This window comes from Pygocentrus nattereri, chromosome 6, assembly GCF_015220715.1.
Source record: "Pygocentrus nattereri isolate fPygNat1 chromosome 6, fPygNat1.pri, whole genome shotgun sequence".
In the NCBI taxonomy this organism is placed as follows: domain Eukaryota; kingdom Metazoa; phylum Chordata; class Actinopteri; order Characiformes; family Serrasalmidae; genus Pygocentrus; species Pygocentrus nattereri.
Genome location: NC_051216.1, coordinates 28,665,383 through 28,682,525, shown reverse-complemented (window position 1 = coordinate 28,682,525; position 17,143 = coordinate 28,665,383). Strand labels below are relative to the sequence as shown.

General features: G+C 40.9%; 1 protein-coding gene across 4 annotated transcripts in view; it reads left to right on the top strand.

Annotated features, from left to right (window-relative positions):
* The window catches only part of sema5ba (sema domain, seven thrombospondin repeats (type 1 and type 1-like), transmembrane domain (TM) and short cytoplasmic domain, (semaphorin) 5Ba), a 159,841-nt gene that overhangs the window by 105,167 nt on the left and 37,531 nt on the right, over window positions 1-17,143 (top strand). For all 4 annotated transcript variants that reach the window (XM_017709528.2, XM_037539216.1, XM_017709526.2 and 1 more), the window contains 6 exons: window positions 1,431-1,529; window positions 1,742-1,955; window positions 6,619-6,904; window positions 15,480-15,615; window positions 15,913-16,120; window positions 16,308-16,515. In XM_017709528.2, the coding sequence (XP_017565017.2) occupies window positions 1,431-1,529; window positions 1,742-1,955; window positions 6,619-6,904; window positions 15,480-15,615; window positions 15,913-16,120; window positions 16,308-16,515 (1,151 nt within the window). The remainder of the gene's footprint in view (window positions 1-1,430; window positions 1,530-1,741; window positions 1,956-6,618; window positions 6,905-15,479; window positions 15,616-15,912; window positions 16,121-16,307; window positions 16,516-17,143) is intronic.

Here is a 17,143-nt window from a genome sequence, read left to right as displayed (position 1 = left end):
TGATAATAAGTACTATGATCTGTTTGGTGCATGGCTGGCTTTACTGGGTTGATGGCTGTGCCACTTTTATCTTAAAAGCACTGGCAAAAAAAATGTTGACTCTGAGAAACCTGGACTTCATGTCTGATCTTAGCTTTCTTTAGTTTTAAGAGTTACTGTGTAGGATTAACACATTAAAATTTCATAAAGCAGCAGTCAAAAAAAAAGAGAGCAAGAGAAAAGAAGAGGACTTTTTTCATGTAACTTTTTACTATTATTGACAGGAACATGCTGAAGGAAAATGACCTGGACTTTTCACTATGGAAGTGTTTATAATAACTCCCTCAGTTCACCGAAAGCCGAAAGACTTCCTCTCTGTCAGCACTGATGTGCCACTTGCTTGTTTAGTAATTGATGAAATATAAACCAACATGGCAGCTGCTCTCATCTAAAGTGGAGAGCTCAAACCACTGTCAATTCTGCACCTTATGTATGCCACACGCTATTCTCTCCAAGACACGCTGATATCTGTGCAGAGTGCTTCATACATGCCTCTCTGTTTGAAGTACAGCCAATTATACCCTGCATGCATGCATAACCAAGATGGAAAAAACTTTCTATTTCTCACGACTGACCTGGGGTTAGCTATTATTAGATACTATTATTATTACTAGTGTTGGGAGTAACAACACATTACAGTAATGTCATTACCTTGTCTTGTAACAAAAGTAGTGTGATGCATTTAAAATATTCATTTCTGTGCCTACCTTGTATGTAATTTGCATGTGTGTGTGCTAAATGTGGCACAACTTTGATTGTGAATTTCAGCAGTGAAAATATGGGAAGCATCTAAGCTCATTGAACGATTTGTTGAAGCATCAAATCTAATATAAAACTGATGGATAAAGATCCCAGTGCTGAAAGAGACATAGAGAGCCATAGCCTCACGTAAGAATATCAGGCTTGAATTTCATTCAGAAAACAGCTTTATAAACTTGACATTTTGTTCCGAAATAAACCAGCTGAGGCAGCAGTTTTTGAATGGTTTCTACTGGTTTGTTTCTCAGTTTTCAACAGGCTTCAGCTATTCATCATTTTAATCTCAGTAGTTCTCGTTCAAAGGCAGGTTATGTCTGTGATTGGTTATTTCTTTCTAAATGAAGTACTGAAAGGGCTGTTAGGTTTTCTCTTGTACAGGTGGTACATATGTGAGTTTTAGAGAGTAACATAGAAGTAAAGTCATAAGTAATGAAATTACTTTCCCAGTAATGGGTAAAGTAACCCATTACACTTTGAGAGAAGTACTCAATAATTTGTAATGTTTACTTTTATTGAGTAAAAAATTGCTTTCAGCTGATACATAATGTTTAATTTCATGAATGCTAACTTGAGATCTGATGACGGGCAGAACCATTACTGCTATATACTAACAATGTTAACTCCCTCTGCAGGCAGAGTGTCAGAACTACATTCGAGTGCTGCTGGTCAACAAGACCGAGGTGATGACCTGCGGCACCAATGCCTTCCAGCCTCTCTGCATCACAAGAGAGGTAATCATTGGTGGTAATGACTCAGAGACTGAAGCACATTAGCAGTGTTGCATGTAAAGAGAAAGACAATATTGAAGCATTTTGAAAAGAGGACATCCATTATTTTACTGTTTTTCAGCTCTTTTCAAGTTTCCATAATTTGGAACATCTCTAGCTAAAGGATGCCATCTTTCCTTTCAATCTCTCTTCCTCTCTCACCTCCTCTATCTCAGGTGGGCAATATGAGCAGTGTGCTGGAGCGAGTGAATGGAGTGGCACGCTGCCCCTATGACCCCCGCCATAACTCCACAGCAGTGGTGACAGAAAGTGGAGAGCTGTACGCTGCCACGGTCATCGACTTCTCCGGCAGAGACCCGGTCATTTACCGCAGCTTGGGAAGAATGCCACCACTCAGGACCGCCCAGTACAACTCCAAATGGCTCAATGGTATGGCAGAAACTTATTTTCTGTCTGAGTGATGCAATATCCTTACTGCTCAATTGCAATGTCCATAATTGGGAATGTAATAGAATCAAAAGTACTGGTGTGATAAAAAACCTCCCACTGTGTTGTAGTAATAGAGTCCAGTCTGAAAATTAATGGTGTCAGACTTGTCTCAGCCTCAGTGTTATTTTTACTTCACCGTGTCTCTGGGTTTGGGGTAAGAAGGACTCTTAAATTGTTCTCAAGACCAGCAAGTGCAGGGCCTCCTGCACTGATTGGTACATTAACCTTTTTATTACTCTCATTATTGAAAATCAACACATTCATACATAATTAAACAGTCCCTGCTCTCCTCATTCAGTATCCAATCAATGTATTTTGAACAGCCTATTTTTCTTACGGATCACTAATTACTTACTGAATATTGCCAATTGACAATTAGTCAATCGAACTATTAACTTATTTATTTTGTCCAGTTCTCGATCTTCACTCTGTCTTGCCTCTAATGGATTTGACTTTAACTCCATCTTCTGCTCTATTGACATTAGGATTACTGCAATCATCTATAGCAATTGCTTATATTTCCATAATGTATAGTATAAAACTGTAAAATTTCAGATATCCAGATGTTACAGTATGATGAAAGTAGTAGTTATGAATCTCATGTCTCTCGTGTCTCTACATGGTGTTTATATTGAGCTTTGGGGATGAGGCAGCCATTAATGCTCACCCTTCCTTATAGAGGAGCAGCCCTTTTTGTGCTCTGAACCGCAAAGCCGCATCACCACAATCATTTCTCTGGCATCAACAGAAGCTTTTCACAGTAATCCAGGTCAGGCAGAGGAAAAGACAGCCATGCGTGAGCACATGAGCCTCAGTGAGCTTTCTGAAAGAGTCAAGAGGTGTCAATAAACTCCAGGCTGCTGATGCTGCACCCCTTCCCATCACAATATACTTCCTGACACCGACAGAAAGCGCAGGGAGAAGCTTCCGGAGCTGGAGTGATAATTCAACACCGCAGGCCAGGCATACAGCGTATGAGGAGCTGGGTGGAGCTCTGAGCTCGGCCAGCCAGCGGTGTAATTATTCCTCGCAGCAGGGAGAGGATGAAATTGCTACTGCAATGCTCCACTCCACCAGAGACAAACCACCCACCTAGCACTCTATGGTGTTTCTGGGAACATCTGAAGGAGCTGGAGAGAAAAGGAGATAGAGGTAGAGAGGGATACGGAGGAGGGCTAAATAAGCGTATATTACAGAGTCTGGCAGCCTAATGGGTAGCACTGACGTCACTGTCTGACATCACATACACTGTCGTATGGGAAAGTTTGGGCACCCCGGTAAATGTGAAAATAAGTGCACATCCACCTGTTACACAATTTTTTCATTTACAATTACTGCTTATTTGCTGAATTTCATATTTTATGTTTTTTCCCAATATGTGAAAATATAAAAACAGTAATTGTGCAAACAAATGTGCAAAAAAGAGCATATTAAATTCCACAAATTATATCATTTTACCAGGTGTGTTCAGAGACTTCTGCATACAGTGGCATTTAACCGTTTTATTAAAGCTTTTTTCATTTTGCAGTTTTAAAAACACCAGCTGCCTTTATATTATGTGAACATTTTATATTGAAAATTACTTGCAGACAAGAGTTTCCAAGGGATAAAATATTATACTAAGATTTTATCCCTTGGAAATAATGTCATGCATGCATTTTATCCCCTTGTTGTGTCATGTGTTTAAACCAACTCTGGAGCAAAAGACTTTCAATAGGTGGTTTTAACAATAGTTTGGAAAGAATAAACTGGCAAATCATGGCCTGCAAAACCTGCTCTTCATACCAAGGATGATCATGAAGATGTTGCGAAATATACTAAGAGTTGCAAAATATACTAAATGTACTAAAATATACTAGTCAGAAATATTTCCTGAAAATAAATATATTTTGAATCACGTGTCCACAGTACTGTATTTCACGTGTGAATGATATGGCAAAAAGATCATATTGTAAGAATATAACACGTTTTCACAATATATGTTACATATCACAATATTTTGACAAATAGACACAATGCATTAGTAGTGGCATATTTAAAAAAATTTAGAAACTCATAGCGCAATGATTCACAGTGTTCTAATATCCACAATATACACAGAAACGCATGTTGTGTACCACAGTAATACTAGTGAAATATAATAGATACATGAAAGCATGCAGACTCTATTAGGGAACAGGACGTGGACAGTCATCAGGAATCCTCCAGGCTTCTGTCGCAGTGCATATTCCACCTGATCATTTGCTTTGTCTGCTATGTGGTCTTTGCTGCAGTCACCCATGGTAGTTGCACTTGCTTATTCACAAAGTTAGTGGGATGCATGGTGAAGGGGCCCCTTCGGATATGAAGTGTGAATTAAAATCTCATTTATAATCATAAGTCTGCTCTGGTGGGGGTCAGGGAAGGACGTCACAGACCTCAGGGGTCCTCAATCAAATCCATCTGGCCCGTTATTGGACTGTGAGCCCACAAGTTGCTGACTGACTGCTTTTTAATACAGCACTGATATGGGATGAGACTGGAATATGAGCTGGGTGGGGCTCCTAAATCTCTTATGATCAATGATGCCAGTGCTACCTGTGAAGCTGCTAGGTGTGTTTTCTTCCTCTCTGAAGCTAATCAGAGCCCTTAATTCACCTCCCAGCATAGTGCTATCCCTTGGCTCTGACACAAGCTGAAACGCACACACTCAAGGACATTGATGGCGCAGTAGTCTGGAATTGAGACAATCTGTTTACTTTTAGGATGGAGGTAGAAAAATACTGTTAGTCATATTTCCTCCTACACAGTTATACACATTCATAAACACATATATGACACACACACATACGCAAAAACCCTGCCAGAAACTGCTTGCTCAACTGCAACCCGAGGAACTACTTGGTAAATTCATTCAGCGTTGCCCTACCCCTAAGTAAAAATGACTACAGCCTGTAGTTGGCTCAGTGGGTATTCAATGCTGCTCTCTGACTGCTGTGTCCACAGAGCCATGTCTATGATGCTTGTGATGATAGAGGTTTACGCAAAATGAACATCAAGAAAAAGCGTGTGTATTTTCTGCTAGTCCACATACTAGTTTTGTCTTTAATTGATTAGGACATAAGAGCGTCTCTGGCAGGATCTGAATGAGAGTAATAGTATTTCCACCCTCAGTTAATTTACATTCTGCCAGTTCCAGCTGTGCACTACATGCATAGAGAAAGGCCAGTAATGTTGCATCTGCCTTCATAATGCAGGCTGTGACTGGTGCGCTGCTGTTTGGGGCTTGTACATGCTGAGACTGTATTTTAGGCCTCAGATATCAAATCAAAAGGCAGTTATAGCTATTGAAGCTTATCCTGCTCCTTCTGCCGTTACAGTAATCCGGTTCTTTTTAAAGTGCTGCGAAGGGGCCCAGCTGTGTTTATGGTTATGGTTATTTGCAGGTTGATACCACTAGCAGTGACGTAGTTTAACTAGACCCTGGAGCACATCTGATGGAGGATGATGTAGCATTTGGCTAATAATATTTGAGCTCACAGTACAGCACTGTTTATTTGTTGTTCCTTAAACTTATAACTCATGCAGTGAGTGAATGTCATAAAGGTGCACTCTGAATGTGTAACATCAGCAAAAAATGTCAGGCCAGCTATACAAACAGGGCATACAAACTGGCCCTGAAGCTCTTGTCGTTTGAGATAGAAGTATTTTTCCCCAGTTTATGGGTATATAAACTGTTTTACTCAAAGGCAGCTTTAAAAGTGAAGCTTCTGAAGTAATGATTTTTGTAAAAGTCAGAAGTAGTTGCAGTTATTTCACTCTGCAAAAGGTGGTGACCGGTGTAAAAATGGTCTTTGAAATAGTGAGGCCTTAAATACAGCCTTGTGTCAAACTCAAGGCAAAGAGGTAAACAAGGAAAAAACAGCTCTACAATATTGCTAATATTGCTAGTGCCCTTAAGGAATTCCAGTAGTATGTTAGCAGTAAGTTAACAGCAGTGCATGTGGGAATTTTTTTGGCCATTCTAGATTGAATACTGACATTCAGTGTTATTTAAAACTTGTAACAGACATGTTAACATGTATTTTATGTTGCATGTACAAGTTTTACAATGACTCTTTAATTATAGATCCCTGTCATAGAGCTGTTTTCCATTTCTAACATCTGACTGAAATGCATTGGTTATAGCATCACTCCTGTTCACAGTCAGTGATGTATGTAGGACTCTTAGAACTCTTAGTGACCTTTTTTCCTGCTAGATTAGTCCCATTCATTGGAAATCAATGTTTTGGGTATTTCAAGAATTTAACCCTAATTTCAACCAGAACTTAACACTAAACTTGTACAACTACACTTATAGAGTTTAAATGCACCAGTTATGATTTTATTAAATAAATTTTAATTGAAATCTACGCACATTTTATTTATTTCACAGAAGGCCTAGAAGGCCCTGATGGTTCCCCTCTTATTTGAAGGCTGTTTTGTACAACTGTGGGGGCAAAAGAAAGAAAAATGCACTTGAATCCCCCACTCTCCTGCCTGTTATTATCCTAGCCTGTGGGATTTTCTGTATTAATGACATGATATTATTCTTTCCCCCTCTCTTTCTTATTGTCTTTCTTAGAGCCTCAGTTTATCTCAGCCTATGACATTGGGCTTTTCACCTTCTTCTTCCTGAGGGAGAATGCGGTGGAGCACGACTGTGGGAAGACGGTATACTCGCGGGTGGCCCGTGTGTGTAAGAATGACATTGGTGGGCGCTTCTTGCTGGAGGACACGTGGACCACTTTCACAAAAGCCCGGCTCAATTGCTCTCGCTCTGGAGAGATCCCCTTTTACTACAACGAGCTCCAGAGCACCTTCTACCTGCCTGAGCAGGACCTCATCTATGGCATCTTCACAACCAACGTGTGAGTGTGCTCCTCAAAGAAACTGTCTTGTTTTAGCCTGGCTCTGGGAATAAACCGATCCAACAAGACAATGATTTGTTGAAATCTGGTGGAAATAAGCACTGAGGTTAAGAGTGTTGATTAGTGTGAAGAATGCATTTGATCACATTAATTTAGGCACTTAACACCAGTAAAGAAGCATTAAAGTTAACAATGGCAATGGTGGGACCATTTTCTTGTGCTGTTTTCAGTGCTTCTTTTTAATACACAAGGCATATCTTGCCATCTTTGTGACCATGCAGCTCTAGCCTAGTGTTACTGTTGTTGTGCGCTGGTGACGCCATCCTCTTGAGTAGATTGAAGCAGGATCTTCAAAGCTGTTGACTTTGTGCTGCTGACTGTTGTCTACAAGGTCTGTAGGCCAGTGAGTGACTGTAGATTAGCTGATCCTAAAATGCAGAAATGATGCAGACAATGAAGTATGATATTTCTTTAAATAGTGCTGTGCCTCAGTGCCATTTGACCTTTTGATTAAGAGGCTAATGGAAAGAGCATCTCTCTCTCTCACTGTCTGTCTTGCTCTCTATCTATCTCTCTCAACCCCGTAGGAATGGGATTTTGTAATGCAATCATAAGAACAGTGTCTCCATCTGTCTGCAGTAAATTGAACACCTTCAGCGTGGCCTTCTGGAATTTGAGGTTGTAAAATGGACTGCAGAGAGAGAGAAAGAAAGACAGGAAAAAAGAGCGAGTGAAGGAGAATGAAGGGATTGCAAGTAGCAGCTCACCCAAGTTTTAGGGACTAAGCTGGCAGTGTTAGGCTATTCTCTCAGTGAATTAGTGCCTAAAGGTCTTCATGGCCTGCAGCCCCTCATAATGAGCTGGCTGTGTTTATAGCGCTCTTTCCCCCCTGCAGCACTATGCTCCACTTCATCAGTGCATCCTATAAGGCCATGAACAATGCTAATCACAGAGCTGCACCAAACTTGCTTATCCTGTTTTATTACTAATACTGCTCATATTGCTCATACAGTTCACATGACACCAGTGATCACAATTTCAGTATCACTTGTCTTATTAGTAGTTGTTGTTCATGAGTACCTTACACAGACCAACCACTTAGCCCCAGATCACAAGTGGGCTGTGAAGCATCCACTGGTGGTCTCCTATGCTGTGAGGGAGTCAGTGTTCCCTAGATGGCCAATTATAGCAGTCTAAGTCATAGAATGAAGTGAAACAATTATTGACTTAATAATAAAGAATCTTAAAAATGTTTTATATTATGTTATAGTAAACAATATTAAGACACAACCTCATCCTTTCCTAAGCATCTGGTAAAAAACAAATTGTTGGTATTAAATAAGCTTACAATGCATTTCACTGTGCTGAAAATCAGACAACAGTCCGGATAGCAACAATGCATTCAAAGAGAAAAAAACCTTGAAAGAGGTTTGATTGCAAAGAAAAATAGGTCACTGCTTTGCTCTTATTATTCAGTATCTGATAAATTAACAATTTTTTTAAGCAAAAAATGTTTTTGTTTTTTAAGCAAAAAAGTTTTTTTGTTTGGTGGGCCTTGAGGTGGAAAATGTTGAGAACCCTTGGTCAAGATTCATATGTTATAAATTAGACACATAAAATGACCTGATGGTTTATTTTCAGAAATAAAGTTATGAGATATCAAGACACTTTTTATAGTGTCCTACAAATAGTTTGAAAACTAAAACATTAGCATCATATGATAATCATTTTATACATGTATTTGTGCCAAAGACTGTTTTTAATTAATAAACATTCCAAACTTTTGAACAGTAGTCTAGCTGAGGCAAGAAGGCAAGAAGCCTTTAAAAGAGTTTGATTACATTTTTTCTTACCACATTTTTGAAGAACAGCTTAAGGTACTGCTGTCATCTCTGCCAATCACAGGCGCATTTAAATGTGGAAACTGAGCTTGTGGCAGTTAATATGCTGAGGGGAAAAAAACTTCTTTGGAAAACAGATGCGTAGGTGTCAACTCCCAGTTAAGCACCTCCATCTCAAGCATGAGCGGGTGGATTCTGTGAACACACACACACACACATCCTGTTCGTTTACTGTAATATATTAAGACAAAATGCACCTTGAAATGAGATTTTTGTCCCCCATGGCGAGCTCTGTGCTCTCAGATCATTCCTTGCCATGGCATGCAGTGCTCATGCAGCTGTAGTGCTTTTAAAGGGGGCTGTTTTGTCTTATTTGTCATTGCGTTGTAACGGAGAGGAATGCTAAATTGAGACCTCCTCTGGAAGTGTCCTTTGTAAACTTTTTGTCTCAACGCTCGCTAAAAGTGACATCTAACCAGTGCCATGACTCATTGTTGTGCAGTAAAAATATCTTTAGCTAATCCTGCCTGTGTCCGTGCTTCATATGGTTGCTGACTGGGCCTTTTTGCTTCTGCTGTGATGCAGGTATTCATTGAGGTTGAACTGCTAGACTTAATGTGTTTTTCCAATTCCTGCTCCCCCATTTTACAAAGAGTTGTCCTGCTTTTAGCACTAAATCCCTAGTAAGAAAAACACATGCAGTAACAACTTAGTAGTCTACAGTGTCCTCAAGTGACTTTACACCATACTGAGTCTGTGATATCCAAGTCCCCAAACAAAGTGAAAATACTGTACAGTACTGTACCTGGATAACCACACAGTGTATATGACACTCAGACAACCTCCAGGTAGTCATCTGTGCTCACAGTAAGATGACTTCATTACCATATGTTGGGTGCAGTACTGAGCATGTGTGAGACTGGGCCATGGTGGAGTAGGTGAGCTGAGGGCACTTCCTGCTGCCTGGCTGAGTGGCTGGCACACGGTGGGCCCAACAGGCATCATATGTAGGCTGGATTCCCCTCGAACCAACCTAATACTAGCTTTTGCAACATGGCCTACAGACGATACATGACACATTCATTGACATTCATTGATAACATCACATACACAGACTATACATATTCAAATGGGTATCAAATAGGAATTGCTGAATGATTTATAGTATGTACTGAATAATAAGTTTTAAGATTAATAGCTGAATAATAAGCCCGCAGCTTAAGGGGATAATGTAGCAAATCAGCAACACACAAATGGCATTAAAGGGGAATTCAGTCTGTTTTTCAAAATTTCTGCATTATCATCAAGGTGTAAACAAAGTCATTTAAAATGGCTTGATATGAAATGGTGCATTAGGTATGTTCCTGGTGACAGTTAACTGAGTTACAGTGGTTATAGCCCTCAATGACTGTAAAAGCTCATTACGCACCATTTACTGATTTATTTATTCACTACCAGTTATTATTTACCATACATTTGACATGGTCTAACTCTGAAGATGGTTCCTTAATTTTCAGCATGGTTATCTGTATAAGTCAATTATGTCACCAGCACAGGCCTATGGTTTTTATTGTATGAGTTGTAATAAGTTTTATATGTAATGTTCATTATGGTAAAATAGTGGTAAATCAAAAAAAAGTTTTCTTTGGGGACTATTTTGTTATACAGCCCCCTGTAGTGGTTTAAAAGAGATATTTTCGGCCACAAGCATATCACAAAACTGTTGGAAAGCAATGTCTCAGGAATCTGGCAGCGAACACAGAACTATATTGTGTTGTAGTTTTCTGTGATGCAACTGTGAGGCATTAAATGCTTCGTGTCTGGTTCATATTACCACCAGTAAATCTGACTGAGTAAATTTAGATTAGTGAACAGTGCATTATCATCAAAACTCTCTGAATGGCTTTGTTTACAACTTGATGACTATACAGATTATGTAAAAATGATGGAATTCACCTTTAAGGCTGCATTAAAGTCTTTTGTACTACACACACACAAATGTGAATTTAGAAATGCTTGCTGAACATTGTTGTCGGTTGCTCTGAATTATTTGGACACAGACCAACCCCCAACATTAAATCAATGGAGTGGAGCTGTTAAAGTAATCCTTCCTGCTCTGTAAACTGTGGCTCACTCATCCCTAAGAGCAAGAGAGCAAGAGTCCGCCTGCTTCTGCTGCTTTTCCTCCCTCTCTACTACTCCTCTAATGATGAAAGGGAACAGATTAACACTGCTTTTCTGCTATCAGAAGGAGCTGACCAACATGTTTCTCAGAAGTCTGAAGCTTTGTAGAAAACAACTGAAGATCAGGCAGCTTTTTTTTTGTTTAACTGTTTTATGCATTTACTAAGGCAGGCTATAATGGGCATTCAACCTTTGTGATGAATCATAAAGGTCCTTTTCAAAACGGCACTCGTTCTGAGAAAACTATTTTGTTTCTAAAAAAGAGCCAGAGACATTTAAGATGACAGAGTAAAAGTATCTTGAAAGAGTTGTGGTTGTTTCATTCTCCTGTCAAAGCCTGCTTATAGTACCTTTAGCTACATTATCTGCACTGCTAACTCTACGCTTTAGGCTAACTTGCTGAGAGCCTGTGTCTCATAATGGCCCAATATAGCTCATATTCTTCTCTTTGCCAAGCTTTTGAGCTCCACTGCCAGGCCCTCCCTTTTTTTCCTACTGGCCATGTCCTTCTCCTCACACTCTAACTCACAGCATGTGGTCCCCACGGTAGAGTTGCATGGCCAGGCCTAAGCCCTCTGATGGAGCTTCTGTCGGTGCCTCCCCAGACTACATACAGCCCCCATTCCAGGCCCCAGCATGCAGCAGGGCCAGAATGCTTCCTGGAGCTCTGCCTTGGGCACCATCTGTCTGTGGCTCTAGTGGTAGGACCACAGTTATTGCAGCTCATTTGTGTGTGGTCTCTTTTGACCACACTTGGTTTTAGTGTGATACCAAGAGCAACCACAAACAATTACAGTCCTGGGGTTTCTGTTTACATAAGCTACTGTTTTGGTTTTGAATTGCCTGCTTTTTAATATGAGTAATTGATTTTTAGTCTGCTTATAAAAGCCAATGTGCTCCTTAAAATGATACACTATATTTCCAAAAGTATTCACTCACTCATCCAAATCATTGAATTCAGGTGTTCCAGTCACTTCCATGGCCACTGATAGACTGGGTTGCACAGAGTCCTGACCTCAACCCGATAGAACACCTTTGGGATGAGTTGGAGCGGAGACTGTGAGCCAGGCCTTCTTGTCCAACATCAGTGTCTGACCTCACAAATGCGCTCCTTTGTTTCAGGAGTTGGGCTCGACCTCTTAGTTCCAGTGTAAGGAACTCTTAATGCTTCAGCAGACCAAGAGATTTTGGACAATTTCAGGCTCCCAACTTTGTGGGAACAGTTTGGGGATGGCCCCTTCCTGTTCCAACATGACTGTACACCAGTGCACAAAGCAAGGTCCATAAAGACATGGATAAGCAAGTTTGGTGTGGAAGAACAGGCCTGCACAAGAGTCCTGAATCCTGACCTCACCCCAATAGAACACCTTTGGGATGAATTAGAGTGGAGACTGTGAGCCAGGCCTTCTCATCCAACATCAGTGTTTGACCTCATAAATGCGCTTCTGGAAGAATGGTCAAAAATTCCCATAAACACTCTCCTAAACCTCGTGGAAAGCCTTCCCAGAAGAGTCAAAGCTGTTATAGCTGCAAAGGTTGGGCATCATATTAAACTCTATGGATTAAGAATGGGATCTCACTCAATTTCTTGATGCAGTTTCTCTGCATACTTTGTTAGCCCCCTTTAACCCTGTTGTTCAGTGGTCAGGACCCCCATGGACCCTCACAGAGCAGGTACTATTTGGGTGGTGGATCATTCTCAGCACTGCAGTAACACTGACGTGGTGGAGGTGTCTTAGTGTGTGTTGTGCTGGTACAAATGGATCAGACACAGCAGTGCTGCTGGAGTTTTTAAACACTGTGTCCACTCACTGTCCACTCTATTACACACTCCTAACTTGTCAGTCAACCTTGTAGATGTAAAGTCAAAGATGATAGCTCATCTGCTGCTGAACAATTTGTTTTGATCATCCTCTAGTCCTTCCTCAGTAGTCACAGGATGCTTCCCAGAAGACGCTGTTGGCTGGATATTTTTGGTTGGTGGACTGTTCTCAGTCCAGCAGTGACATTGAGGTGTTTAAAAACTCCATCAGTACTGCTATGTCTGATCAACTCAGACCAGCGCAATACACACTAACACACCACCACCACGTCAGTGTTGCTGCAGTGCTGAGAATGATCCACCACCCAAATAGTACCTGCTCTGTGAGGGTCCATGGGGTCTTGACCACTGAAGAACAGGGTAAAAGGGGAAGCACTTTATTATTGAGAAGATATCTCTCACTTGCCACTTTATACAAATACATAGCTTTAGTGTATTACTTCACTAGAGGAATCAAGTGAATGCATCTTCTCTAGGTTGCGTCTCAGGAACTCTGCACTAAGCACAAGTTCAAACAGTCATTATCCTGTCCACATTAAGTGCCTGCAGAGCAGTTGATTGCAAGGATGACACTGTTAGCAATGAGCAGGGCTTTACACTGGCTTCAGTGGCATTTACATATCAGCAGCAGTGAGTATCAGCAGTCATTTCACAGTGTGAGTGCCTATATATTATTCTCAATGTGTGGGAGCAAGTGAAACGGATTTGACTGTATGTGCTTCATTCCAGCTGCATTCTCCACATGGAAATCTCACCCGCAGCTCTGTGTTTTAAGACACTGCCAGCATCAGGAGAGCAGCATGATTAAGCCTTGAGGCTTAGATATGCTCTGCTGGTACAGGATCTCAGCTTAAGTCCTACAGCAAAGTTTACTTTTAGCAGGATACATAGATTGCATCTGGGGAATGGTATGGTTGCTCTCTTCATGGATCATCTCTTGTGTTACGTTATTGGGGAACACTTTTCTGTAGGGCACCATTCATAAGGCTATATGACACCTACATAAGTCTTTCATAAGAACTGACATAACCTAAAAATAAGCATTCACTTATCAGTTGTCATGAAGTCTGCTTTAGTCACTTTCACCCCACATAAGTGTCACGGCAACTGGCACTCATTGGAATAAGCCTTTATAAATGTTTATGTAGGTACACTATATGGCCAAAAATATTGGGGCACCTGACCATCACACCTGCATGAGCTTATTTAATGTTCTAAAACCATTATTAATATGCAGTAATATGGAGTTGGCCACCCTTTGCTGCTATAACAGCCTTTTCACCTTTTCTTGTGTGCAATATAATCAACGCTCCATGTGCAATATTTTTTTAAAATATAGTATAAATATTTGAGCTTTCTATTTATAATTGTTTACATTGTTAACTCCTCACCATTTCCATGTGTAATACAAACCAGTACGTCATGTGTAATACTCCATGTGAATTTCGGGCAAAATATCCTTGCAATGTAAATATCTTAGCTTTTTATTTATGTATTATTTGTTATATTGCTCATTTTTTGTGAAAAAAAATTGATAAGTGCAAAGTTAATTACTTGCTTATTAATTCTCTTCTTGTTACTTCTTTTCTTTTTCTTGAGTGCCTTGCTCACCCTTTGCTGCTGTAACAGTGAGAATTTCCATGTCATGGGACTAATAAAGGATTATCTTATCCACTCCACAAGAATTTGGATTATGTCTTTGGGAATTTGTGTCCCTTTAGTCAAAAGAGCCAAGAGGCAAGAAGGTCTGTTCATTCAGTTAATCTCAAAGCTTTTTAGTGGAGTTGAGGCCAGGTGTCTATGCAGGCCGCTGGTGTTTTCCCACACCAAGCTCATAAAAATATATCTTTATGGACCTGACTTTGTGCACAGGGATACATTCATGCTGGAAGAGGAAAGGGCCTTCTCCAAACATTGAAAACATGCAATTGTTTAAAACATCTTTGTATGCTGGAACATTAACATTTAACCTCTGCTGGAACTAAGGGTCTGAGCCCAAACCCTGAAAAACGGCCCCAGACCATTGTCTCTCCACCACCAAACTTTACCCTTGGTAATTTGCATTCCTGTATGCTTTCCAGTAGTGTTCTCCTGGCTTCCACAAAACCAGTATTGCACATAGTGATTGTGTGCAGCTGCTCGGCTATGGAAAACCATTTTACGAAGCTTACAACACACAGTACTTGTGCTGATGTTGCTTCCAGAAGCAGTTTGGAATTCTGTAGTTAATGATAAAATTGAGGACTGGTGATTCAGCACTCTGTGACTTCACTGTGAGATTACGTGCTCTACCGCTTTGCGGCTCAGCTGCTGTTGCTTCTACACAGTTCACATTAACAAGAATATAATTTACAGTTGACCAGGGCAGATCTAGCAGGGCAGAAATATCATGAACTGATTAGTGGTGACATCCTGACAGTGCCATGTTTAAAACTACTAAGCTCTTCAGTACAACCCACTATGCAGTCTGTGTATATAGATTTCATGGCTAAGTGCTTGATCTGTTAGCAATGGGTATGACTGGAATGCCTGAACTCAGTGATTAGGAGGGGTGTCATCGTACTTTAGTTTACACAGTTTATATGTCAGTTGTCATGAAAGGCTTATGTAGGCATCATGTAAAACTGTCATACAGTTTCCATTTTTACCCTCTTTTGTCTGTCTCTTTGTCTCCCTCTTTCTCTCTCCCTTTCCCCTCATTTTGTCTCTTTCTCTGTTGACTGTGCAGAAACAGTATTGCTGCCTCTGCAGTTTGCGCATACAACCTCAGTGCCATCACGCGTGCGTTCAACGGGCCATTCCGCTCCCAGGAGAACCCGCGCTCCACCTGGCTGCCCACCCCAAACCCCATCCCTAACTTCCAGGTACACTGCTCACCTTCACTTCATTTTACCTTCTGTTATCTCCTTGCCTAAACAAATATTCTGAGGTGTGTGCTGCATTGGACAAAAATATATCACCCTGGCCTTGTAACAATACCATCTGCAAGCACTGAAAAGAACAAACTTAAAACAACAACCAAAGGTTATTTTGTAGTACTATTATACTTTTTGTTCTGTCAGTTTTTTTAGCATTTTAGCATGACCCCATCCACCTTTCAAAGATATAGATTATATCTGAGATTATTTTGTTGACCTAAATCACTGTGAAATATCTTTCAGTGTGGCACTATTGAAGATGAAGGGCCTAATGAGGGACTCACTGAGCGAAGCCTGCAGGATGCCCAGCGGCTCTACCTCATGAATGACGTTGTCCAGCCTGTGTCTGTGGACCCACTAGTGTGGCAGGACAGTGTGCGCTTCTCCAAGCTGGTGGTGGACATCGTGCAGGGCCTAGACACTCTGCATCATGTCATGTACATCGGCACAGGTGATCATAACTGTAGGCCAGGGTGGCTGAGTCAGCCAGCAGGGGCAAGAGTTTATCCTAAATAATTGCCTCTGTAAATAAAAAAAAAAAAACCCTTGACAAGTGTTAGTAACAATCAAATACTGTTGGCAGTGTCAGTCATTTCTAACCTGCAGCTCAATTTTTATCATGTCTTTTGTGAAATCAGAATATGGGACCATTCTCAAGGCTTTAGCCACCACCAATAAGAGTCTGCAAGGTTGTTATTTGGAGGAGATGCAGCTCCACCCCCCTGGTGTAAGGGAGCCAATCCTGAGTCTCCAGATTCTCCATGGTGACAGGACACTTTTTGTTGGCCTGAATGATCGGGTGCTAAAAATTCCACTGGCTAGGTGCTCCAGCTACAAAACAGAACAGTGAGTACTGCTGCCATACCTAAACCAGCACACAACAACCACAATAGAAGCAAACAATACCCCTCTCCTTATAAAGCTGTGCGTAGTTTTAAATCCTTCATTCATTCACATAATCTCATACATTGTTGAAGTACCTCGAAACATGAGAGAAAATGCTTGCCTTTAGTTTGCACTGGTTTTGGGTTACATTTTGAAGCATATGAATGGTCTTCTTTTACACTGCAGAGATACTGCCTGGCCTTATACTCTCCTCCACTTCTGAATAATTCTATAGATCTGTCACTGGGAGAGAAATCTGAAGCAGGAAAAGAGAACTCCACTGCCTGACAGGCTCTATGTATTTTATCAGTGCTCTCAATCAGACTGGACCCACTGCCTGGCCGAGGTGGGGACGAAAGTCAAGCTCAATTTGGCAGAGTGTAGCAAAGGATTCTTTGTCAGCTGTGTGTAGCATATTGCTGAAGGAAAGAGCCAAAAATTGGTCTGTGAGTCTGAGTGGAGGAGGGGACCATGTATAGAGGAAGTAATAAACTGAGAGTCACAGAGTAGATGCATGTCAGTAGGTGCAGACATTGGGCCCCAAGCCTGTGATTAGTAAGCAGTTGGATTGCCTTCTGTCAACTCCCTC